At 46.5% G+C, this 27,346-nt stretch overlaps 1 protein-coding gene across 1 annotated transcript; it reads left to right on the top strand.

The window, feature by feature from the left end:
• Positions 1 to 162: 162 nt before the first annotated feature.
• On the top strand, positions 163 to 8,361 carry ALOX5AP (arachidonate 5-lipoxygenase activating protein). Its single transcript, XM_027677713.1, has 5 exons — positions 163 to 289; positions 3,989 to 4,088; positions 5,431 to 5,501; positions 6,814 to 6,895; positions 7,491 to 8,361. The coding sequence occupies exons 1-5, from the start codon at positions 220 to 222 to the stop codon at positions 7,651 to 7,653; spliced, it is 486 nt and encodes a 161-aa protein (XP_027533514.1). The 5' UTR covers positions 163 to 219; the 3' UTR covers positions 7,654 to 8,361.
• Positions 8,362 to 27,346: the final 18,985 nt, after the last annotated feature.

The raw sequence follows: 27,346 nt of genomic DNA, 5'->3' as shown, positions 1-27,346 counted from the left end.
TCTCTTGTTTCTCTGGGCTTCATTTGTATATGATGAGTAAGTGAGCCTGCACTTGTTGGTCTAACGTGCACCAGAGCTCAGGGTGCTGCCCTCACTCTCCTGTGAAGCCATAGGAAGTGTTTCATGATTCAAGATAAGACCTTCACTTCCTCCTTCTGTGCTTGTAGAGCTGAGCTACCACCGAGGCTGCACCATCCACTCTGACATCCCACTCACAAAATGGACCAGGAGACCCTGGGAAGCATTGTCCTGCTTGCCATTGTTACCTTGCTTAGTGTTGTCCAGAACGGTAAGACAAAAATAAGCATTTATTTAAGGTCTGAAAGGGAGCTGAGGAAAGTTCAGGATGATGTATACTGAGCTGATCTTTGGATAGATAAACTCTGGTTATAAGTGCACGTATGATTAGTGCTTAGGCATGGCTTTGGCTTTAGAAATGGTCTTCGAAGCATAGCATTTTGTGTGCCATTGTGGCAGTATCCTGGCAGTTGCATGATCCTACTCTGTGATATTCTAGAGTGAGTTTGTTATACATATATCAGCTAGTGAAAGGACTAATATGCTGGGATACCCTGTGGCAATATGCATTTTGAATTGGTGACTGAGACCTCTTTTCCTGGCCTAGGTCCCTACCGTGGTCAGCCAGGGCTGCTCTCATGGAGTTGCTGCTGTGGGCAGGGACTGAGTCCCCAGGGGAGTGCAATGCATCAGACTTTTGCATGGAGCTGGGTGAAGGGGAGAGAACTGCACTGCCTCATCGGAGGAGTCTGTGTGGGTTATTTGTGGGCAGATAGCTCTCCTGCTTTCCTGCATCTCCAAGTCCTAGAGTATATGTCAATTAAGTAATGTCAATTAACTGTCCTCCCAAGAACACTGCACATTTCCTGTGATGGTGAAGTTTCCTTTTCTACCACTTATTCAGACTTCCTATAATCACTACTATTCTTTGGGATTTTTTAAATAAATCAAGTTTCTCTCCTGTGCAAATTTGATTTTAACATGATCATCATCTTTTACAAATACTTAATCATTTTAGCAGGAAATTCTGGCCAGAATACAAAGAAAGGAATGAGTTTTGTCCCAGCTGCACTGAGTTTGCTCAAATTCAAGGAGAGTCAGCAGTGGGATGGGGGGCTGGTGCAAATTCCAGAAATCTTTAGTGAAGGCTTTTTGTTATGAGTGGGAGATTCCCAGTGAGCACAAACTCCACATTCAGTCCCACATGCAGTCCTAGGAAATGGGTTATTCTTGGACTGCTGCAGAGAGGGGAAGTGGTGGGAGCCCAGCTGCTAGAGAACAAAAAAAAAAAAAAAAAGGAGATGCAGACTGGTGTAGTTTCAACATAGGCACTAAATACCACACCATTTAACCCAATGTTGTTTTCGGGTAAATGCACAGTGTGTGACATCACCAGAATATGGCATGCTGAGATCAGAGCACATACCATAATTAAGAAAATGTGTCAAATATATACTTCTTGCTATTTAATCATATGACTTTGTATACAGGGCTTTTTCTTCTCGCTTGAAACTTGTCAGCTTTCCATTCTGACATGCACTTTTATCTCATGGAAATCTGTCTGTGAGATTGTTGACCCAACTGCTACAAAGGGGAAGAAGGACACTTGGCAGAAGACTTAGTGTGCCAAGCACGTGAGTCAGACAGCCCTAAGCCATGATTTCAAGCCTTACATCATCTGATTTCCTCTTCCCAGGCTTTCTGTCTAGAAAGACCAGAACTGATATGAAGTCTTGCAAGGAACACAATAATTAAGGCAGTAGAAATGCTTGTCAAGGTCTGTCGGTTATACTGAGCTCTTGTTGTGGCTCTCATTCAGCAAAGCACCTGGGCATCTGCTTGACTGTCTCTAAGTACACGAAGTCAGTATCATGTAAGTTTGTGATTATATGCGTTTCTGCATCTGGTGCAGGATTAGAGAGCATCTTGGGTGAATGCTGTTATTCCTAAAGATGGAGGTGGTGCTGCCCCTGTCTGATGTCCATTTACGTTTATGTGATGTTCATGTTGGAAGTCTCCATATACTACAGAATTACTTGTGTGGCCAGATACCACTGAGTCACACATGCAGCTCTAAGTTTTGTTCTTTTGTCAGAGAGATGTTGCAATCCAGCAGCTTTCAGGATAAAAATCAGTGGTCATTGCTGAGAAGATTGGGAGGGAGGAAGCAAAGTGAAATTGAGAGAAAGAAGGGGCACGTTTGCCAGCACTGGCTAGGTTGGATCTTCAGCTCATGGTTTCTGTTGGCACGGACTTGTAAAACAACCAGGCTTACACTGAACTCTTGCACATTAAATTGCCCAGAGTGGGACTGCCACAGTTCAGGCTCTGGACAGTCTGTGCAGCCCTGGAGCCCAAGGGCATTATCTCCTGGAACAGCTAAGCTGAATTAAACCTCTCTGTTCCGGTTTTGCTCCATTCACTTATCTCAGGCTGGCTTGTGAAACCACCCTGTTGCCTCTGGGCATTGTGAAGCCTCTCTGTGGCAGCATGCTGACATTTGGGAAGTGGTAGCACCTACAGCAGTGGAGAGAGAGATAAATAGCTTATTTGGCTTGTTTGGAAGCTGTAGTGTCTTCTAGTGATTTCACGCACATGCTAAAAGGAAAGGAGGATGTGTGCTACAAGAGAGTCCATACAGTCCCAGACCTGCAAGAAGTGGTTTCCCATCACTGCAGCTCTACTCGGGACAAAAAAATGCTGATCAACTTAGTCCTCTTCAATTTTAGATCCTCTTAGTCACTGTAGGTAGGTTAATAGCCTCTTGCCAAAGGCTAGGCTGGTGGGTGGATGGAGATGCTGGGAACTCTTGGTGGCTGTGACACCGGATGGTATCTGGCCTGGGTCCTTCAGGAGTGGCCAGTGCACTGTGCTGGAGGCAGTGGGAGGGTCTGCAGCCTGGCTTAGTGTAGGGATGCTGGTTTAAAGCACTGTGGGTTTTTCTGGGGAAGGGCTGTATGTACCCAGGGAATCACACAATATTGGAAAGTGAAAAACTCAGTAGTTTTTAGTGAAGACAATGGAAGTACAAAAAACCTATTTACAGCACCAATGAGGGGAAAAAAGGGGCAGCTCTTCAGATTGCAGGGATGAAATCCTACAGTTTATCTATTTACACTTCTATTGTTATAATAATGTATTCCTGATGGGTTATCTTTTATGTGTATATTTGACTAAAATTCTAAGCTATAGAGTGATTTGGATGCACTGAGATGGGGTGCACGACAACACAATGTTTGCAGCTTGTAGCCTGCCAGGGTTTCTCTGGTGTATTTAGACACATGATTGACGATCTCTGGTTTAGTGTCATCAGATAAAACGTGTTTGTCAAGCACATGATACATTATCTTGAGGCCCTGCATTTTTGCAGCAGCTAACACTCTAACAAAATGCTGTTGCTTAAAAGGAAGATGCACACAAGATGGACACATACAGATCAGCTATCAGGACAAGGTTTTCAATGGGCCTTTCTGGGAAAAGAACCAGCCCTGCAGGATGTCCCTGTTTTGGCAGATGAGTTTCACTAAAAGAGAATAGACTTCCTTGTCTCCCTGCTCTGTTGGAAAGGAAGATTTGGGGTTTGCAGCTCTGACTGGAAAGCTCTTTTCCCAGTGGGGGCTCAAAGGACTGGGTCAGGGCAGTGCTTCTGGAGAAGAGGTGCAGGCTGCCGGAAGTGCAACGTGGGGATGAAGCAGGGCACAAAGGTGAGAGAGCCTGCTACCAGTCACATATGGACATGTGGGGATGCCTGAAGTTGCGTTGCACTGCACTCTTGCACGGTGGGTTTGATTAACCTCTGGGTGACAGAGCAAGCTTGCTGGCCACATCTTGCCCCTCCATGCACCTGTGTTTTCTTCTGCCGTCTGTCCAGCCTGGATGCTCATGAGACCAGAGATGAGCCCACAAATCCCAGCTTATGCAGTACCTCCAAATTACATCTCAGATTGAATACTTTGTGGTTTTTTAACAGCTTTTTTTGCTTACAAACTGGAGCATGAAAGCAAACACTGCAACAGCAAGGGGTTCCAGCGGCAGGGATCATCCTGCTTCGACCGCGTCTACACTGCCAAGTGAGTAGACAAGACCTGAGGATCAGTGAGGGCAGAGTGGGGGGGGGGCCAGAGATGGGTTTCAAATGCCCTCAGGTGAAGGCTTTGTACATAATCCTTTGCTGTGCATGTTGTGACAGTGTTCAGACTTGTGGTTCTCCAATATGTTTGCTGGGTGAACCCAGCACCCTTCTGGACTCCATGTGCTGCATCTATATAGGTCTTGCAGCCATTACGAGTACCATGTCCCTTCATTTGGGAACCAGTTCACCCTCTGTGCTGGAAAAGTGACAAGCACAGCCAGAGTCCCAAGGGCACTGTGGTTCAAAAGGAAAGAGCCAGCAGAGAGACACCAGCTTGCTGAGGAGCAGGTAGGTGGCAAAGCTTGTATAAACCCATTGGTTCCTGGCACTTCCCTTGGCACACAGATCTCCACTTCTCCGCTTCTCTACCACATAGAATCATAGAATCATACTTTGGGTTGGAAGGGACATTTAAAGCTCATCTAGTCCAACTCTTCCATAAGCAGGGATATCTTCAACTGATGGTTGTTTAGAGTTCTGTTCCACATGAACTTGAATGTTTCTGAATGTTTCCAAGGATGGGGCATCTATCACCTCCTTGGTCAACCCATTCCAGTATACCTTCATACCTCTTGTCTTTGAGATCTCTTCAGAGAGTCCAGAGGAAAAATTAATTCTAAATCAGAAAAGAACATAAAATATTTTTTATTACCTCTGAAGTACTGTCAACAAGCTTGAAATTGGATGAGATGTCCAAGCGCTGCCCTTCACAGGTGTGCAACCTCTGCCAAAGGCAGAGTGCTTCCCCCTCAGAAAGCATTTCCAGCTGAAGGAGGCAGCTGGAAAGTATTCTTGTTCCCCTGCAAAGACATGTGTTAACTCTGTGGGACACTCTTATCTGTGGTGCAATTCTATTTTTGTAGGTTTCATTCAGTAGCTTGACTAATATGACGCAATGACAAGGATTTTAAGCCAATAAAGCACACAGCATGTCTTATACATATTCCATGACCAAACAGCTTAGAGAGAAAGTGGCTTTCATAGGTGCCAGATACGTGCATGGGATGGTTTGTTTTCCTCATCAGGCAGGACAATGCATCCATTATCTATGAGAGGAAACAGGGAAGCGGACATGTCGATGAGGAGCCGCCATGTTCAGACACAAATACACCAACCAGCTCCTGGCAGGTCAGGGGCGTCCCACTGCTCTGGGGTAAAAGACTGCCCCCAATGGCATTAGTGCAGCCCAAATTCACACCACACAATTCTCTGCTCGTGAAACACATCGATTTTGTTTCTGTTTCCCTGTTCTGATTCCTTTCCTATAAATTCCTTTCTAGCCAGAACTGTGGACACGCGTACCCTACGTTTCTTGCTGTGCTTTGGTGTGCTGGCCTTCTCTGCAGCCAAGGTAACACTGGGGGCTATTTTGTATGTCCTTTCAACCTTGCACCACTTTCAGGAAGAGATGGTGAGTGCTTCGGAAGTTACACTTCGAGGGACTAACCCTCCAGCAGCAGGGGAACATGTCTCACCCTCCTGTCCTGCTGTTGGAGTAGCAGCACACTGATGGCATGGCTTATGCCAAGAGATTTGTGTTCTCAGACGTGATTCAAGGTATTTCAGGCCAGGGACACTTCCCCTACTGGCATTATGGATGAGTTCCCTTTGTTTGGGACGAAGGATTTAGTACTTGGTTGCTGGATGCCACATTATTCACTTTTGGGACTGGAAATGGGCTCATTTCATTAAATTGCCAGAACTGCCAGTCCTCCCCACTGCTGAGGGCAGCTCAGAAATCTTTGCCTGCATTTCTAAATATGGTTCCCTTCAATACAATGTGAGTTTACCTAAGGTTGAGTACTTGACTGGGGTCCATGGCTATTCTTTCTGGAAAAGAAAAAGGTTTCCTGGCCAGGAGAAGAGGGGCTTTTACTTGCAGTTGTGGAGAAAGGTAGAATTATGGGGAAAGCCCCTTTTTATGAGCTGAGAAATTAATACTGGACCATAGTATAGTCCTCCACCTGCTCCTAGTGAAATGCATCTATCAGTTGCCTTTTATTTCTGGTGAGGACAGCGCCTGAGTTGGCACCCTCTTTCCTGAGCCTGGTGTAACCCACATTGCGTTTCACAGAATCATTGAATAGTTTGAGTTGGAAAAGATCTTATAGGTCATCTTGTTCCAGCTCCCTTGCCAGGGGTAGGGACACATTCCACTAGACCAGGTTGCTCAAAGCCTCATCCAGCCTGGCCTTGAACACTTCCAAGGATGAGGCATCCACAACCTCTCTGTGAAACCTCTGCCAGTGCCTCATCACAGTCATAGTGAAGAACTTCTTCCTTATATATAATCTAAACCTGCCTTCTTTCAGATTAACACCGTTCCCCCTTGTCCTATCACTCCATGCCCTTGTAAAAAGTCACTCTCCAGATTTCTTGTAGGCTCCTTTTAGGTACTGGAATGAAGGTGACAAGTGTGTGCTCTACAGTGGGCACAGTTGTGGGCAGGATGACACCCACAAAGTCTTCAGAAAAGCTGGAGCAAGGGCAAGACAAGTGCTCTGTTTCCCATGCAGAGGTCTCCATCCCAGTTCCAATGCTTGTCCCACAACTCAAGACTGCAGATTCCCATTTCCCAGTCCAGCCCAGGCAGCAGATGAGAACAGTAGATACAGTGAGACCTGAGCCGGTGTTTGTAACGCCTTGTTTTACCCTTTACCCAGCTCCTGCTGCCTTTGCTGGCCTGATGTACTTGTTTGTGAGGCAGAAGTACTTTGTGGGCTACCTCGGGGAGAGGACTCAGAGGTAAGGACTTGCGGAGCCATTTTACAGAACCCAGAATGTGGCAGCAGCACAGCTGGATGCTGCCACTTCCACAGACACAGCCGCTGGCTTGTGGTACTGCCTACAACAGCTGCTGGCATTGGGTAGCGCAGGAAAGCCCCTCTCTTTTGGATGAATGGGATTAGCTGTGGAAGACATTGGAGATGCAATCGCACTGGGGTCAGGGGGGCTGCAGCTCCTGCTTACAGTCTCTGCAAACACACGTTTGCATGTTTGTGCCACTATTTCCACAAAATTGTCATTTTATATTAATAAAGCCTATTATGCACATGTGGAATAAAGTTGTCCCACAGCCTTTGATGGCTGAGAATACATCCAAGTCTCTCTGAATAGAGACTTTTGTAAGCAGCAGCCTACGCTGAGAAAAGGAGGCCAAATCCAGACCCAAATGGATCCTGAAAATTACATTTTTGCAAGATGGAACAGAAATTTGACCCCTCTGTCTCAGCCTCTGAGGTCTTTCAGCTGGTCTCAACAGCAGAGTCCAAAGTCAGAGAGTTGTCACGTGAGGTGACACACGTTAACGAATTGCTTCACCCCGTTTTTGTTTCCTCAGCACTCCCGGTTACTTGTTTGGAAAGCGCATCATCTTGTTCCTGTTTCTCATGTCTGTGGCTGGAATACTCAACTACTATCTCATATTCTTTTTTGGAAGTGACTTTGAAATACACATTAAAACGATAACCAGCGCGATCTCTCCATTGCTGCTCATACCCTAAATCCCTGCAGCACTGAAGGGGTCAGCACACTTAATATATCCATACCCAGAAGCTGCCATAGTTCAACTGTTTAAGCAATGAACCCATAACCCAGTTAGATTTCTGTAAATCTCATGCTTGATGGTCTTTGTAGTTTGATTTAACGTTGCTTTTTTCTTCAGGAAAAAGATTTATCGTGAACACTTGGCATGCCCAAGGAATGGTAACAACTTCGTGTTAATTCTTTAGAGTTTTGTTCCCTACAGTGCAGCTTGCAAGCTGATTGCATGACTGGAAGGGACATTGTATGCTTGCTTCATATCTTTGTTGTACTAAGCTTTTGACCCAAAACCCAGGATCCTCTCAGTGTCTTTCCTGACTGATGGCTCCTACAGTTATCCTCACACACAAGCTTAGACCTTCGCCAGCATCTCGCATACCCCTGCCCGCACAAAGGCATGGACCAGCCTCTTCACCTACCCTTTCCCTCCCACTTGTGGATGACAGAGCTCCTGTTGTTGCAGGAGGTCGGCAAATTGGCCCCTCTCCGGTCTTCCTTGATAAATATTCATATGTGTAACACTCACCACACTGATCCCATTTACACTTCAGCCTTTTTGTTCTCCCAGTGCTGGGGAAAGGAGTCTTGTGTAAATGAGAAGCTGGTGTATTGCTGGTGGAGCTGGGTTTGTTTTGATTGTCTGTGTTTAATAAAACAGCCTAAACTGATTAAATCCGTTTGCTGCCATCTTCTTTGGCTGCTGCATGATCCCAATGCTTAGTGGCTCAGCAGCTGACCAGTGAGCAAAGCAAGGGGAGTAGTTCTGTGCTCTTTTTCGAGCTGCTAATTGCCCTGGGCAGGGGACCCCTGGTGGTCTAGTGGTTAGGATGCGGCGCTCTTACCGCTGCAGCCTGGGTTCGATTCCCGGTCAGGGATACTCCCCCGGGCAGATGGAGCTCGTCAGCCCTGTAAGGCCATCCATCTAAGAGAAGGTCACTCTAAACAAACCTACGTCCTGAGGACCTCACTGCCATTGTCCAAGCTTGCTTGGCCCCGGCAGATGAATCTTAGGATTAAAGGGTGGGCTCAGTTCAGCGCATGCTGTGTCTCACCTAAAAAATCCATTGCGCAGGCTGGAAAGGTAAAAGACCTTTCCCAAAATCTTCGTTCGCGAAGACTGGCCATACAATTGCCCTGGGCGTGGCCTCCTGGAAAGAACCTCAGTTTAACAACTCCCTCTCTATCAGCAAGTTCAGTGTTCTCTCTCCATCATTAACTATGTGCCCCAAAAGTCCGTACTGAGGAGTGGTTTGAGTAGCAATGTGGAATGAGGTAGGCAAACAGGTCGGTGCAATCTTTTTAAACATTGCTACTCTACAAGTGCTTAAGCTCTTAAGCCTGTCTGATTGCTGCATGCAGGATGGATAAAGCTGTCTTTTATGACTCCTTCAGGAGGGAATGAGACTCCTTGCTATGTGAGAAGAGAGTTTGCAGAGCTGTTCACAAAAGCAGATGCAGAAAGCTGCCTGCCTTTGTACCATACCAAGGCTGGAGGGTTTTGGTGCTGTCTGATGGGGCAGAGGTGCTTGTGTACAGCTGCCCTCCTCTGCACCTGACCATTCACATTGCCCAAATAACATACATCTTTTTTTTTTTTTAATCTTCTACAGGAATTTTAGATGCGAAAGATTAGTAATAAACACATTTATTGCATGATGATTATAAATGTCCTTACTGGTTAGAATAGGCAATTCAAAAAATATAATCGAGCCTTCTAACCTATAAGTGCTGAGACACCTTATTCCTGGGTAGGGCACTTACGTTCCTTCCCTCCCCTTCTTCTCAGTTGACCATAACACACTCCAAACCCTCCTTCACACAATGCTTTCTGCCATAGCTCTTTTCATAGCTCATCACCAGCTGCCCATCCTTGCCCATCCACCACCTGTCTGCCCCATGGGGTCAGCCCACCAAGGAATGGCGGCACCCAGGAGGAAAGGGGTAACCCCCCGTGGCCTGGAGTTACAGAGCTCTTCTGCATTGCTGCTATCAGCAAAAGCTCATGCTGCCACCACCTTTACCCGGTTCAGAGGAGGAGAAGCTTCACCAGCACCAGTCCCAGCTCTGCAGCCTATCTTGTCTCCATGAGGTCTGAGACTTGTTTACGGAAACCGTCACTTGTGGGAGGTGACTCTCCCAACCCTGTGTGTCCACTTTGCAGGTCTCCACATATGGTTGAGTCTCCTCTGATGCCTTTTTATCCTATACATCAAGAAGCAGCTCACTTGACCTCCCTCTTTTTCTCTGCTAACATGCGAAGAGGCACTCCACCAGTCAGCTATAAAGGGCAGAGGATTCAAATGTCTATTTTGGGTCAGATAATCTATTCCAGCACTCTATGGTCTGGCTGTTGGACTTGACAACAATACAATTCAGGATATTCTATGATTCTCTGTTGACAGGATGGTTGGTTTTTACACATCTGAATTTAGGTAAGATTACGTCATCTTCCAGGGGAACTAAGGACTATCTTTTGCTGTAATCATTTATTTTGCAAGAATATCTCCTACTTGCTTCCTCAAAGCCTTTCTGATAACAAAAGGGATTAAAATGTAGGCAAAATTTATTTCTATCTATCTGTAAATGGAAATAGTGATAGTATCAGACAAACAGGTGGTACATAAATTGATCACTATGTAAATTCTTGGTGAATGTCACGCTGTGTTTTCCATGTTACAGGCAAGCCTTGTGGTTGCATTTGCCTTCCCACTCTTTCTGTGAAAGAAGGCAACATCAATAATATTTGGGCTTTCCTCACTGTACCAGACAGCTCCATTTTTTGTTTTCAGCAGCAAAACCACCCTGATCTTGTTGGTACAGTTGTCAGCACTTAGCACACCAGCTACTCAGAAAGCTGTACACACAGGCTCATTGCAGGGGGCTTGGACTAAATGACCTTTAAAGGTCCCTTCCAACCCAAACCATTCTATGATTCTATGATTCTATAGATCCACTCGCAATAATACGACTACCACTGTAAGAGATGTACGGACGCATACTGGGGTCACATACGCGTCAACCTACAAGGACCTACAGAGCTGCACTGGACATGGGGACATGGTTGGTGGCAGAAGTGGCAGTCCCCTCTGATGGCTCCTGCTTAAGGCTGGTTTGCAAGCTGCAAGGACCAGCACCCGTGTTTGGTGCAATGCAGGGTATGGCAGCTCCTGACCTGGAGCTACAACTGTATATAAACAGTTAGTGCTTCCCAATTCTGCTAATGAACAACAGCGTGGCCAGCAGGATCAGCGAACTGGTCATCTCCCTCTGCTCAGCACTGATGAGGCACTGGAGGCCTTATCACTCTCTAAAACTACCTGAAAGGAGGTTGTAGCAAGGTAGGGATTGGCCTCTTCTACCAAGTAACATGCACCAGGAGAAGAGGAAATGGCCACAAGTTGCACCAGGGGAGGTTTAAATTGGATATTAGGTAAAATTTCTTCACTGAAAGGGTTGTCAAACACTGGAACAGGCTGCCCAGAGATGTGGTGAAGTCACCATCCCTGAAGGTATTTAAATCATGTGTTAGATGTGGTACTGAGGGACATGGTTTAGTGGTGGCCTTGGCAGTGCTGGGTTAATGGCTGGACTGAATGACCTAAAAGGTTTTTCGAATCTAAATGATTCTATGATTCCATCATTGTGTTGATGTTGCTAATTGGCCCATTTGCTGTGTTGCCAGGCTGTGGGCTTTGCTTCACCAGCGGTGCCTGGCTCCTTGCCATGCTGTGTCACTGCCGTGCTTGTGGCTGTTCATGCATCGGAATCCAAGGTACACAAATAAACATTCTGTCTGTGTGTGTATATACATAGGCACAGTGTGTTTACTTACTGTATCTGTATCTATCTATCTATCTATGTGTATATATATGTATTGTGGGTGCTGAGTCATGTGAATGCTGGAGGCTGTTCAGGGAAGGCAGGGAAGCAGGTTGCTCAGGCACCAGCCCTCTTGCAGCTTGCAGGCTGTGTACATCAGAGACTGCGGAGACTGCTGGAAGCCAGGATATCGCAGGATGCTTTTGATCTGCTGACAAAGGCCTGGAGTACATACAGTATTTCTGCCACAGTAACCACATTTGCTTCCATACAGCACTACAACCCTCTAGTGGAAACTCAGCCCTATCGGCATGCCAGTGCTGCTGGCCGTGGAATGAGCCATTCCTTCGAGGTTTGAAGCCTGATAGTGACACGATAGCATCCACATTTCTGAACAGATGCATTGTTGCTATTGAATGCTATTTTTTATTATTCTGGCATATAGGAGGCCCAGTCCTGAAGCAGGACCCCTAACCTACCCATGCTGAAGCAAGCAGTCCTGCTTAGCACAGGATCTGAGCAAGCAGGTAACATCCGAGTGGGATACGAAGACTGTGTGCACCACCCACAAGGGTTTCCTGCAGTATTTCACAGATCCCCAGTTTCCCAGAGCTTGCAAAATCATCCTGTGCAGTATCAGCTTGGTCTAAGTCACATCTCTGCCGAGTCAGGTTTCTGAATGAGTCTGAGGAGTGGGAAAATGATTCTGCTGGAACAAAAACTGGCCCTGGGCAGCTTCTTCAGCTCTCACCTGCTCTGAGGTCACTTTCTTCTAACAGAGTAGCCAGTTTAACATCCACAGAAACCTTTCCAATGCTCTGTTAGGATGGGATACTGCAAGGCACTGAGTAGTGCCCCAAGGCAGGGGTGTGCCTCTTGCAGATGGCAGTGGGAGCAGGATTAGGCTGTGCTTGGAAATAGTCCACCCTTGTTAAGTGAAAGGGCAGTACAGAATGACAACAGTGGTAAAACCACTCCCTGTGTGATTTTAAGTTGGTCTCATGTCCCAGCTGGAGCAAACAGGATGAGCATTCCCATGGAAAAGCCCCTCAGTGAGGGGCTCTGCAGAGCCCAACAGAGTCTACCAGCACCCTTGAAGAGGACATGGTGACTCCTAAAAGGCAGAAGGACCTTGGATGCTATGATGTCCCTTTGGAGCACCTGGGGGGCAGGTACAAGCTTCACAGTCCTTTTGGGTAATGAAGACTGCTATTCCATGAGCTTCCAGTGAGGGTGCAGGACATCTCAGCTGTGGCTCCTATTGGGGCAGTTCAGTGATCCAAGGGATAAGGATGGAGAAGCAGCCTCTGCATCGCTGACTGGCTGCAGTGGAGAAAGAGGTGCTCTTAACAGCGTTGTTTTGATCCCCAGGAAAATATCCCAGGGAGAGGAACAGCTCAAGCCAGTGCCTGACCTCTGCCCGTCAGTGTACCTGACCTGGCAGAGGGAGGCTGTGGGCGGGAGAGCATCAGCACTGCTCTGTCCTGCCTGCCTGCCAGAGCATCTCACTGCTCCAAGCCAGCGTGTAAAGACAGAGAAGCCGGCAAAAGTGAGATTCCTGCCCCAAAGGACAAACAGCTTCCACAGTGAGATGTCTTTCCCCTTTAGAGGAGAAATAAAAAACTTTTTAATTTCAGCTGAGAGGATCTTCACACTATGAGACGATTTCATCAGACAGAGGAGCTCCCGGGGCTTGGTGCTGGCTGCCTCCTGAGCTGCTCAGATGCCATCCTCTGGGAGCTTCCTGCTCATCCTTGGGGAAGGGAACCAGACACCAAAGGGACAGCTGTGATGTGGGACACAGAGAGGAAATGGGGTGTGTTTTTTACCTAAAGAAATAAAGGTGTGATGGCATTGCAGTGGAGTTAAACTCGCAGTTATGGCATGTGGGAACTGGCAGGGATTGCTTGTGTGCTGTGACCTCTTGCAAGGCCAGGAGATGCTTTGGGAGGCTTCGGAGAGGGGCTGCTGCCTGCTGTGCTGCTAGTTACCACCACTTGTACAAGCATAAGATTGATTCATTGTTCCTGTGTTTTCCCAAGAGAGTGCCACTGCTGCCTCCATCCCCAAACAATGTTTTCTGTGCTTTTGGCACAGCACTTCAGAGGGCGTCAGTCTGATCCAGCAAGAGCCCCCTTGGTGCTCTGGGATTAAACAGAACAGCATGATGTCTCCTGGACAGCTGCTTCTTCCTATTCATTTTTCTGCAGCAAAGGAATTTCTTTTCGAGAAGCAGTGCCAGCCTTCCCACTGCCCTCAGCAGACGGGAGGGGTTGGTGCACATCCCCACTAGCAGCTGTGGGGCTGTGGCCCTGCTGGCTGCTATGTCCCTGTGCTCTCCCACCTCTGTGGACACCGTTCACCTTTGCCGGTGGACAGATGCTGGTGGACAGATTTACTTCCTTCTCTCAACGTAGGCAGCTTCAGCCATAAATCAAAGCAGACAGTCATTTATCACAGTTGCACAAAGTTGCAGCTCAGTCCTGAGCTATGTTTAACAATGCTGAGATTTCTTGGAGCGGATCTTGCTTTATTGCCTTCAGCAGAAGCAGTGTGGAAGAGCAGAAAATAATAGCTTTCATGGCATGACCCCGCTGCTCAGCTTGCCTCTGACCTCATTACCCAAATCCCATGTGCCCCCTCTCCCTGCTCCCATCAGGATGCTTCCCAAGCATTCCCTTTAGTGCCAGCCTCACTAATTTGTCCCTCTCCATGTTTATTGTTGCATTTACATCTCTCCTTCCAATCAATACACATATTGGTAGAGCAACCCGGCGAGCTGGTACAGGGACCTGATCTGGCTAAAAACAACCATTTCCCTCTCCTTTATCAGCTTGTTTTTAACTCCCTAATCCCCATTGCTGCAGGTGGGAACCCTAACAGAAATATTTGTGAGATTTGCGGGGTTTCCCCCTCTGCAAGGTGTCAATGCTGTGCTGATATACTGGTCTTGAGGCACTCCTACGAGGCCGAGGTCTCCCTCTCCTAGTTCACACCAAGTTACCAAAAAGTCACCTGGAGGCCTACCTCCCTTTCTCTCACCTCATACTGTCCATAGGATTCACATGGCATCCCATGTAGCACAGAAAACATGATTGTATCTGAGTTCTGCCCAGCTTGCAACCTCTGCTGAAGATGTCTGACAGCACAGACCCTACCCATGACATACCAGTGACACTGTTCACAAATGAGAAATAGCAGCAGGAAACTCTGTCCAAGCATGTTATGGGGACCAAAAACCCTGCTGGTCATTGCTTGTCCCACCCACAGTTGGCTTGGTTCCTGGGCAGCTGTATTTCAGAAAAGTACTTTCATTTCCCAAACAGAGGCTTTAGTTTGTAGGTTTGGGGGGGTTTCTTTCTGACTGAAATAGGAGGATGTAGCCCATCTGACAAGGCTGGCAGCAGCACAGACTCAGCCCAATTTTAAAGAGGTTGCTAATAATGCATTAGCTCCAACTTCCTGGCAAAAGTAACTTTTCCTGTTCACACGCAATTCACACTGCCTTGGAAACAGCCTGTTATGGCAGAAATGAAAAGCAGAAAGGTGGATAAACAGTGATACACCCCTACCTGTTCACAGCCCAGCCTCCCCAGCAAGGTGCCCTGAGCCAGTAGGCTGTTTGCTCCCATGAGGTACCAACAAGTCCCCATCCCACCGGAACCAGCACCATCCTATGGGATTGCATACAACTCCCTGAGCCTGACAGTTCTCAGATGCTGCAAGCCCAGAGATCAAAGCTTATCACGTTTGCACCTTAGTGACACCTAGCTGTAGTGTTTCACTGTAAAACGTGTTTGGAAGAGGCTGCCCTGGCCTCCAAGGTGTTGAGTGTCCTGCATCACCACTTGCTCCATGGAGGGCTCATCCAACAGGCTGAATCACCCATTGCCTCTCTCCCTCTGCCCTCACAGATCCCCTGTGACACATTCTGGTTTTCCCCTGCACTGTGTGGTCTGAGGAGCTTTCAGATGACAGCATACTCAACATGCTAATTTAAAACAGCAGGATCCCACGAGGGACATGTTCCCAGGGCTCATCAGGCACTGAGCACAATGTTCATCTGTGTAGCCATGGGCATTCCAGGCCCACTGACAGCTGTGTGATGTGCAGGGCTGCCCAGGATAAGCTTTTGGGTTACGCCCACTGAGTGGGTGTGAGCCGGTCTGATTGGGTCTCCCAGGTGCTACCACCATGAAAATAATGAGTGACAAGTGAAGGTTGATTGTGAAGGTGCACATCACACAGCAAAGCTGTGGCTTCACACACCACTGAGCACATTTGATACCTTGCAGGCACTGAAAGGAGATGTTTCAAAGCTTCATGTGCTTTGCCCAACCCTTGCTTTCCCAGTCCTGGTCCTGATGTCTCATCCCGACCTTTGCTTCAGATCCAGCACTCAGCAAACCTTTCCCTGAGCCACTCCACCCCCTCAAATGAGACCACTCATTTCTGCAGGTTACAGCTGTCTGCAGAAAGTCTGAGAAGCCAGATCTTCTGCAAGATTAAATGCAGGGTGGGAAGTTGTGTTTGTCTGTATCTGTGAGGTGTGTTCAGCTTGGTGTAGCTGAGGTTGCACTTGAAGATGCCTGGGTAGTTGTGGTGTTGAACTTGAGATCAGTGCAGGCTCATCCTGTGCAGGCTCAATTGCTGCTTTTAAATGCAGCCAGTGTTTGCCCTGTGCTTATATCTATTTGCAGGGATCTGCTCTCAGCCACCATCAGAGGTAGGATCATGTCAACATGCATTTTTTGAGTTGACTCAGTACAGCTGATCTTATGTTTTGATGAATTGCTGCTCCCAGCTAATTTTGCAGAGTACACCATGGCTGTCCAGCAAGGCGAAGAGGACAGAGCAGTGATGCATGATGTAAATCGATTAAGAGACACCCTGCCAAATTTATTCCTTTGTCAAAAGATTCAGAAAATAACTACAGGATGGTACAAATGGGTTTTATTAGCGTAGCATGAAAAATTCAGAAGTGTAAATGAAAGAAAGATTAGTCCACAGGCCCTCAAGATCATAGGTGGGCAGGACTTGTTCTCTCCCTCTACCATCTGATGACCATCAGTCACACACAAACCTCAAGCCTGGGTGGAACCAACCTGCTCCAGGGCTTACAATGGAGCAGTAGCTCCCTCCCAACATTTCAGAGGGGAGAAAACCTCTCTGTTGGCCTGGGGCATGGCATGGTTCTTGTGCTGGAGCTCCGCACAGCCACAGCCCCAAGGGCTGTAGCAGCATCCAGATGGGTGTGAACACTCTCTGTGAAGCTTGGGTGAGGAGACATGTCCTGGGACTCATGGTGATGCCAAGCAGCTGCCCACTGAGTAAACATTCCATTGGCATCCCCAATCTACCTGGGGAAGCTCACACAAGCAAAACATGCCCTCATCTCCTATATTGCTGTTACTTGAAAGCAATATGAGAAAAAACCTTCGGGATGCATCTTGCCGTGTCCTAAGTCACCCTGCTGTCAGAGGTTGCCATCTTCCAGCAACTGTCCTCTCATCACTCCGTTCTCCGTGACACAGAAAGGTGATCACACACAAGTAACACCATCTCTCTCATCCTGAGGTCCCTCCACTGCTGCTGCATGTCACTGATGGTGCTCAGCACCCTTTTCCTGGAGTTAGACCCCATGAGACATGGTGTTGCCCCTCCAAGTCTTTGTTATCAATGAGAAAATTAGCAATGCAGCCATAGGCAGCAGCTCTGCTCTGAGTCTGTGGTTACAGGGAGCTGGAGCAAGTAGGAAGCCAAATCATGTCTGAACTGCCACTTGCGGGATCGGTGGCATGTGGCAGCCACACTGCTGGTCCCACTGCAGCTTGCACAAGACAGTGAGCGTGTGGCAGGGTGGCAGCATGGAACCCCAATTTATGGAAGAACTGGCATCCTGGGACTGATATGCTGCCTTCACCCAGGGTTTTTTCATACAATTATGGCAGGAACAGCCCAGAGAGAGGCATGCAGAAGGCATGAAAGAAAGGCATGCATCCTGCAGTGCCACCCAAAGCACTCGAAGCCTGGACTGTCACACCCCCTGCATCCTGTGCTCAGCCTCCTTCAGCAAAGATGCCACCAAAGGCAGGCAGGCTCAGGGCAGACCCAGACGAATGTCTCCAGAAGAGCCAGAACAAATTCAGTGCCAGCAGCTGTGAAAGTGTGACTTGGGACAACATTTGGCAGGATCTTTAATGCTTTCCTCCCTCCCTTCTGGGCTGAAAGAACACAGAAGGCAATGCAGCTCATTTCCTCAGCACAGCCTGCGTTGCAGCTCTTTGTTTTATAGTGGAGGTGTAGCAAGCCTGGGAAAGCTACGCATCCCAGAAAGCCTCTGCATATGGACAGCTTCCTAAACCTAGTTCAAACCAGTCTCCACTGGGCCTTGGCAAGTGTCAGTTGGGCAACTTTTCGTAAAAGTTTCATTCCAAACATGCAGTGTTTTTTACTGTTGCTGTGTGGGGTTTTCTAACCGAGATGGCAAATTCTAATTGTCTTTATCGTATGCTTGACTAGTGTAATATGTTTTACATTAACAAGATATCTAAAGTTGATTGTTGGTCTAGTTTCTTGATCTTTCCTTATAAGTTGCAGCAGAAATTTGTGGGAGATATGCTTAAGATATCACTACCATAAGTGTACAGTCACAGTATAGCACTGTGGGAACTATACAAGGGTACATAACTCACTCTCTACATTAATTGTCTATGTGGGTAAAGATAAACTTATGACATATATCCGAAGTTCTTGCACTGGTAGTGTGCTCATTATGCCAGGAGACCCTTCTGATTTCATGATGGAGTTTATTACTTTACCATTGGCAAGTGTCTAGTGACACAGAGATTTTGGGTACAAGGAGCCTTCCAGGATTAGGTGTGCCTTGGATGGAAGGTGCAGAGAGCACTGAAACCGAGATAGTATCAGCTTCTAGCAAAGAAGCTCTCTGTGCAGTAGCCAGGAGGGAAGCAGAGCTGTGTTCCCTGCTCCTGAACACCTGTCACTATCGGGTGCCTCAAGTACTGTAGTCTTGGGGCTAGGCTAGGATAAACTGAGCTATGCTAACTCACACACTCGTCTTCTGCCTCAGCACGTATTATATCACTTAGGTCAATGCTCTTCCAACAGGTCTCAGGATTTAGTGCAGTTCATATTTGATCAGGCAGAGATCCCTGAGGAACCATTTGAATAGCAGAGGATATGAGCACAGAATATGAAGGGACCACCTGGGCCATTAAACCAAGTCCCCTGTCATCCCTTGCAACCATATAATAGACATTTAATCCAGAAAGACCTAACTACCTCCATTCCTCCTCCCTTGTGTGGCTGAAGCCTGTGACATGATATTAAAGCCATCACTGAAAGCACAGTTTTTGCTGCAAAAAGGCAGAGCTCCCAGAAAATGGAAAGTCTCTAGTGTCTTTGGCCATAATATATCACTAGGAATAACACAGTTCCTAGCAATAGCATTTCACACAGATCCAGACTTGGCATTTTCCCAAACACTTTCTCAGCCATTCTAGAGATTTATAACTAATAATTGCAGAGCTGGATAAATAATTAGACTCTGAGGTTTTGTCTTAGCTTTTTTCTTATAAATAAATCCCTTATTCACAAGCTATATTAAAGCACCTGTCGGTAGTGTAATGTGCATTTCATATTGGTGACTCACTTATTTCCTGTCTGGGTATATTGATTTTATTTCCATTATCTGTACTTTATTTGTGCAATTATCAAACCTGTCTTTCATAGAAAATACATCTATTCCATGTGTATAGGTGTATATCACTATACTGGAGATGGTTCACATACACAAACTGCTGTGGTTTAACCCCAGCCAGCAACCAAGTACCATGCAGCTGCTTGCTCACTACTGCCCACCCACATGGGATGGGGAGGAGAATTAGAGAAGGGGAAAAAAACCCTGTGGGTTGAGATAAGGACAGTTAATAATTGAAAGAAAGTAAAATGTAATAATAATGAAAAAAAACCGTAAAACTCAAGGGGAAAGAAACCAACAAACAAATATGTGATGCACAATGCAACTGCTTACCACCTGCTGATTGACGCCTAGCCCATCCTTGAACAGCTATCACTCTATCCCTCAGTCAATATCCTCCAGTTTATATACTGAGCATGACGTCCTATGGTATGGAATATCCTTTTGGCCAGTTCAGGTCAGCTCTCTGGCCATGCTCTCTCCTGGCTTCTTGTGCAGCTCCTCACTGACAGAGCATGGGAAACTGAAAAGTCCTTGACTTAGGGTAAGCACTACTTAGCAACAACCAAAACATCAGTGCATTACCAACATTATTTCCATGCTGAATACAAAACACAGTGCTGTAGCAGCTACTAAGAAGAAAATTAACTGTATCCGTGACAAAACCAGGACAAAAACACACATACATAAAGAATAACAGAGAAGTGGATCAGCACAAGGCAGAAACCCATCGTGAAACGACGAAGCCATTCTAAATTGCTTCTGATTGCCTTGAGCGAATGCTGAGATATGGCAGAGCTATGGCAGACCATGTTGTCCCACTGAAGAAGCATTCTGAAGGAAGAGCAATAACTTCCAACAACAAACTCAAACCTTGCAGAGGAAGGGTTAGTTAATGTCTAGAAGGTCCTTATAAGAAGGCAGAGAGAGCTATTGCAGTGCTGTGCTGTCATGGGACCTGGTGTTAGCAGTCATATATTAAGCATCTAAGAAAGTGAGGGATAACAAAAACACAAAGAGCAGCATTAGCAATATATTCACTTCTTGAAATTCTACACTGCTCCCATTTCACTCTTTGTGTGCCCAAATGTTGCACAGCTACTTACAGTCAAGGACAGGAAAATACGTGTCAGGTTAGATTTATAAAAGGACAGGCACCCTCAGCACTGGAAATAGATGAGCACATCGCCTTTCATCAGCTGAAGGCAGATTTATGGGAAGGAGGATGTGGGAGGCTAATGAGGCTGTTGCTCTTCCGCCCCGTCGCTGATGCCTAGTATGGCATGTGCTGTGCATCGTGTCAGTGGGGCTCTGCTGCCCTTCATCACTAGTGCAGCTATAGCTGGCTCCATTTTAATTTCTCCCCCTGTAAATCTCTCATGCAACTCTATCCCCCCTCCCTGTCTGCACTCTTCTCCCAAGTTGCTGAAATCTCTCTTCCAATTTAGGGGACATTATTTGCAGCCCATAGGAATTAGCCTCTCCCTAGGGGAAGTGCTGCAGGAACCAAGCAAGTCAAAAGCTGTCTGGGATCAAACTGACTATTATACAAACAGAAATGTAAATCGGAAGATCCAGAAGACCCAAAAGTCTGTGTTTTCTCTACACGTGATTCTCTTCCCACCGCATGCCAGCTGGGTGCTGTTGTGAGCTAAAGGCAACGGAGCTGCAGCAGGCGGGGCAGGGAAGACATGACCATTACTGAATCCCCCCACAAAGATTGGCTATAGCCAGTCCACCCAACACTTCTAGTGAAAACTGGACTCACTTTTGTGTCAACAAACTTGATTTCATAGTTGTGTTGGGGTACAAGAACAAGTAAAGACACTGGCTTCTGGCCCATCATCTCATGCCTCAGCTCCGACTCTGGGCAAGGGTGACAGATTATATGCCAGATTTGTTTTTTAATGACACTAATTTCCTTTTGTCCTCCTGAAGACCTTTAGCAGAACTTCAGCAAGTACCTGTAGTAAAGCAGGTAGATAAGCACTGCTTTTTCTATGTGCATTCTAAGGGTGGGTGTATTTTGCATCACTCAGTTGTAAAACCCCGTCTCTAATGCGTTGAGTCAGACAAAGGCAATCCGTAAGAACTCGTTACTATTTCCTCATAACCACATTTTTCTTTACTCCATTGGGTCCAAGCCTTGCATCAAGGGCCACAGAAACACTTCTACAAATGCACAGGATATGATTCCGCTGGAATTCCACAGAAAGTGGAAGAGCACTGGAACCAGCGAGCCAGGCTTGGCCACACACCTCTCCCTTCCCAGCCCCCCAACTACACACTGGGCTTTATCCCCAGACCTTGGGAGACCTCCTTGGCATGGGCTCACATTGCTGAGGTCCAGGCCAGTTGCTTCCTGCACGTTTCACTCACAGGCCACGCAGGGGTTGAGCAGAGCCCCGAGTACTCTGCAAAATTGAAGGTTTTAATGTTGCTGGCTGGCAGGAGGGTCACTTGCCTCTGGCTTTTGGCTTTTGCTGAGGCACATTGGGAGCAGCCTCCCCCCAGAGCCAAAGCAGGGCTGACAAGTGGTGATGGTAGTTCGCTGGCTGCTGGAAGGGGGCCAGGATTTTCAGGAAAGACATTAGTCATTCTATTTACTAGAAAAATCTTCAGTAACCACCAAGTGCTCTCCTGCTCCTATGAGGGTTTGTTTGTTTGGGGTTTTTTCCCATTTCTTTGGCCTGTTGAGTTTTGGTTTTGCTATTACCTTGTAAAACTAAATGACTCTATGATTCTGTGAAACACCCCAGAGAACCTCTGTCCTTAGCAGCTGAACCTGTCATCTGCCTCACGAACCGGGCAGCTGTCCCCACAGTCCTGTGGTTGCAGCATGGCTTCTCTGCTGCTGCACAGCCCTTAGAGGAACATCCCCCAAAGAGCATCCAGAAGCCACTGCCACTACCCTGTGCTCATCTGTCCTCTTAGAAGGGCAGTGGCATTGTAAAAAAGTCAATCTGTTCTTTATACCATTTGGTGCCTTTACACCATTTGTGTGCCTTCACACTGTATGTAGAAGAAAGTGAGGGGGATGAACTCACCCATGTTTATCATAAACTTTCACATAATTACTAGGATTTTCTGACTAGGGTCCATGCTGGCCCATGGAGACCTGTGCAGTAGGATGTGGTCATGGTGGGAACAGCCAAGCACTTCCCTGATGAGGTGACCTGTGGGACTGAAAGGCTGAAGCACACTCCATTGGGTGCTACTCTGCCTGGAATTAGGGAATTTCACTGCATAACCCACACAGAAGGCATTCCTACTGATGTTAAGCTATGTCCTCTCTAGGATGTGACAAAGTTAGACAAAGGACAGAGAGGACAACTAAAATGATAAAGGAAATGAAACAACTTCTAAGGAGACACTAAAAATGCTCTGGGGAGGAGGAGGCTGGGGCTTATGAATGACATTTGCAAAATCATGAAGGCAGTGGATGAGGTGAATGCAGAACTGTTATTCATTACTAGAACTCAGGGAAGCATGATCAAACTAGTGGTAGATTAGTCTAAGACAGATAAAAGTACTGCTACACATTTAGGGTAGTGAACCCTCCTCAGAGCCCTACCTGAGCTTTGTTATGGAAAGAGCTAGATGGACCACATACAAAGCTGAATGAAGGAATGAGCCAGAAACAGAGCAGTGGATTGGTCAAGGAAGGTCAGGGTCCATTATCTCCTCTTTTATTTATCAATGTCATCATAACCACTGTGTACATGACTCTAGTGTATATTCATCAATACTTTTGATATGAGCCTTGTAGGTACTCATGTATTTGGCTTATTACAAGAGCACATCCTCAGCCTGTAATTCTTGCACAAAAAGCAAAATAAGAATTAAGAGCTGTGATTTACAAGAATGAGTAAGGCACTGTTTAACCTAACCAGCTAATTCTCCTTTAAATCTCTGCTGAAAGGCACAGGCAGGCTTCCAGAATGTGAGTCTTTCTTCTGTATTTCCTATAATTTGAACAAGATTTCAGCTAGAGTTCTAAATTACTGAGGGAAGCTGGCTGTCCTCCATCTGGTTTCCACCAGTTCTGCAAAGATCACACAAAAATTGAAATGAACTTCCTAAAATTTCAAAATATGCTATAGCCTATGGCAGTTAGTGGGAAACACTAGTGCAACAACCTACCAGGTGGACAGCAAAAGAAACTGGACCTCTAGCTGCAATGTAACTTGAGCAGTGTGAGGAGCAACAACTGCTACATCATGTATGAGGAAGAATTCCTCATCCACCCAAGCTAGTGGGAGTCATGAAGAGAGGTTTAGGGACTTCACAACCTACATGGAAAGAAATCTGGAAATTGCCAAAACACCCACCACTCTAGGTCAAACACAAACTTTGGGAAGCCTAAAGGAAACATGTTTATTAGCTAGAAATTTTGGTGCTTCTACCCATGCACATTTCCTATGAAAGGTCAAGAAACATCCCAGTGTAAGTATCTCGCCTTCTAAATATGCTAGTAGCTATTCCTGCATGATGTTCCAAAGGGCCACGGCAGACCTTGATGATCAGGACGGTATCTACATTTGATATTGTACTGATGGAAGCCTATTCAACCTAAGGCGATTGAAGGCCCACACCAAGACCTTAAACCATCTTGTCCAGGAGCTGCTTTACGCTGATGACGCTGCCCATGTTGCCCACACAGAAGCAGCCCTGCAGCATTTAACATCCTGCTTTGCAGACGCTGCTGAGCTCTTTGGGCTGGAAGTCAGCTTAAAGAAGACTGAAGTTCTCCATCAACCTGCACCTCAGGAAGTCCCCCACCATTCCCACATCACCATCGGCCAATCAGAGCTCAAATCAGTCCAACAGTTTAATTACCTAGGCAGCCTCATCTCCTCGGATGGTAAGATCGATGGGGAGATAGACAACAGGTTAGCGAAGGCATATAGTGCTTTTAGAGAACTCCATAAAAGAGTATGGCGTAATAAACACTTGAAGAAAAGTACAAAGATCAGTGTTTACAGAGCCATTGTGCTGTCTACTCTCTTATATGGTTCCGAATCATGGGTCATCTACCGCCACCACCTGCGTCTCCTAGAACGCTTCCATCAACGCTGCCTCCGTACAATCTTAAACATCCACTGGTCAGATTATGTGACCAATACATCTGTTCTTGAACAGGCAGCAATCACAAGTATTGGGCAGGGCACGTCTCCAGGATGAAGGACCACCGCCTCCCTAAGATCCTGCTTTATGGTGAACTTGCCACTGGCTGCCGCAAGAGAGGAGCCCCGAAGAAAAGATACAAGGACTCCCTAAAGCAACAACTCAGCCTCGGCCATATTGATCACCATAACTGGTCTACTCTGGCCTCCAATCGGGAGGCCTGGAGACAGACCATCTATAACGCTGCTGATGCTTTTGAGAAAGCACGCAGGATCACCCTTGAGGAGAAAAGACAACGCAGAAAGAATTGAGCCTTGCAGAATATACCATCTAAGGAGTCTTTCTGCTGTGTCTCTTGCAACCGGACATGCCTTTCTCGTATTGGCCTTTTTAGCCACCAACACGCTTGCAAGAAACATGGGTAGACCCCTTCCCAAATCTTTGTTCCCGAAGCCTAGCCATGATGAGCTATTCCTGCACATTGTTAGAAATTTGTTGGGGTTGAACTACTAGGCAGGGTGCATGGAGCTGGAAATGGAGCCTGGCAAAACTCAGAGGGGAGAAGGCAAACATGAAGAGAGTCCAGTGGACACAACAAGAAATTGCTGTACAGCTTGGGATGTTCAATGTGAGGGTTAACAGCTAATAACCAGATCATTTGGGACACAGGAGACTACAGATTCAATTTAACTTATTGTGGAAACCCTTCACCCTGGAAATGTTTGGTACATGTACAATTGTTTAACAAACTTGTGGAGAAAGCTGAAGAGTGAACCTTTATCATGTCTCAGGGCTGCTCATTCTATAGGATTTACTTTTAACAGGCAGATAATATGGCAGAACTTTGGGCAGTGAATGTGAATACTGAGCTGCTCTGGGCTTGGGAGAAAGAGAGGGAGAAATCTGGATAGTTGCAGCCTTTGGAGATACAGCCCAAAGGCTAGTCCCAAACTTTTACAAATCTGGCTAGTGGCTACAGACTTCTGTTCTGCTGAAAGCCCTGATGACACAGGCAGTAATTTCTCATAGCAGCAGGGCAGATTTCAGCTGCCTCAGTGGGTGCCCTCCTCCTCAGCTGTGCTGTGTTCATGGGAGGATGTACAGATGGGTCCTGGAAACTTCTCCAGCTTACTAATAATTTTATTTAAAAAAAAAAGAGGGGAGAGTTATTCCTGGTCCATATTACTTTGCTTGTTTGGTCTATAGTGCTGGCCCAGAAATGGTAGTTAACAAGTATTCAGCTGTGGAATGACCACACTACTGCTGAAGCTGGCAGTAGTGTAATGAGATATGTTTGTAGACCCACAGCTTGAAAAGTTAAAACTTTGGCCAGTACTTCAGCAAAGGACTTAAATTGATATACAGGTCAGCAACCAGGTAATGTAATAATGCAGACAAATAGTTTTGTCCTCCCCTTCCAATTTTTAAAACATGAGCACATCATGTCATTAAAACCAAAATAATCCTTTCTCAGTATATCTAAATCTTAGATGGCATAATCAGATCAAGGATTCTTCTAGCTCCCCATGAGATTTCAACCAACAGATGGCAGCAACCCTGTTCATAATGGCACTACCACTACAATTTTTGTTCCCATCAAGGCCCATGATTACCAGGTTCCCTGGGATGCTCCCGACCTTACCGATGAGCCTATGGTCAGAAGGATACTAGGAATGTCCCTGTAACAGAGCAAGTGGCTGTGAAACACAGTCTTCACTGGCTCCACTCTCTGTTGCTTTCTTGGGAACAGGATAGCTTAAATGAGACTACAGAAAGCACACTGAACCCTGCCAGACATAATGAACCCCACAGCCCCACGAGATTCATGGCAGCTTACATTCAGAATCACTGCGTTTTTGCACATGAATTCTGCATGGTTTATGTAACTCATTTTACTGCCTCCACCCTGTTTGCAAAGCAGCACTTGGTCCAAAGCACATGTAGTGGTCCTTTTGGTCAAACGTCACAGGCACTTCTCACTTCTACTGGCTCCTTGTCACTTGTCCTGTAAAAGCATTTGGCCATTCACAGACAGCCACAGGCTTGTGGTTGACAAACCACTTGACACTCAATCTCTTGCATAAAAATTTTCTTTTGCAGCCAGCACTTACCTTTTACATACACTCTTTATTTTACATGTATGGTTAAGTTGTCCATGCACATCAATGCTCTAACATTCATTTTTGTGTGATTATCCAACAGACTCCCCACATATCTTGTACACATTTTGCTGCATGTGCAACATATAGCCCCAGGGCTAGACAGCTTACCAAAAAATTTCCTTGTCCTGCTGTACTGCATTGGAGAAGGGATTCAGCGGATTTGAGAAGCAGAAGGGACTTGGGTGCTGCAGGCCCGGCCCTGCCTTGCTGAATTCACTTTCTTCTTCCCAGTGTCACCATGATGGTCACCTGCCTCTCCTCGGCACTGGTCACTACACACCTCATAGTGCAAGGGGGAGTATAGGGATGAACAGGAAAAATACCACTGAGAGGTACTGAGGAGGAGAAGACAGGAGACATGGGAGAATGCGGTCATGAACTGACATCGTTAGGCTTATCAATACGCTCCTAGCTTGAAGCAATGCCTCAAGCAAATGGGCAGTGACTTCAGCAAGCAGAGAAAGGGAAAACTTTGAGAGAGATAGCCATTTTACTGGCCGTGTCCTAAGATCTGCATCCATCACCCACACAGCAAAATGAATGTGAATGATGCTGCAATAAAGTCGGTAAAAAATAAGGACAGTGGCTTGCTGGTGGACACACAACTGGACAGTAATGAATCTGGCTCTTACTGGAGTACTGAAAGATGCATCTTCTCTGTGTATTGCATTTCTTTGCCAAATTTCAGGTGCCTCTCCATTCTGCTGTGAAACAGCTCAAGAAAAGTTTCAAATAAACTTGTATGGTGGGGGAAGTGTGTGTTCTCCATTCTCAAACATAAATATAATCCAGTTTTACTCAAATTTTCCAAACCCATTCCTT

This window comes from Neopelma chrysocephalum, unplaced genomic scaffold (genome assembly GCF_003984885.1).
Source record: "Neopelma chrysocephalum unplaced genomic scaffold, ASM398488v2 Primary Assembly neopelma1_43, whole genome shotgun sequence".
Taxonomy (NCBI): Eukaryota; Metazoa; Chordata; class Aves; order Passeriformes; family Pipridae; genus Neopelma; species Neopelma chrysocephalum.
The sequence above is the reverse complement of the archived record's forward strand: the minus strand, read 5'-3'. Positions and strand labels throughout refer to the sequence as shown.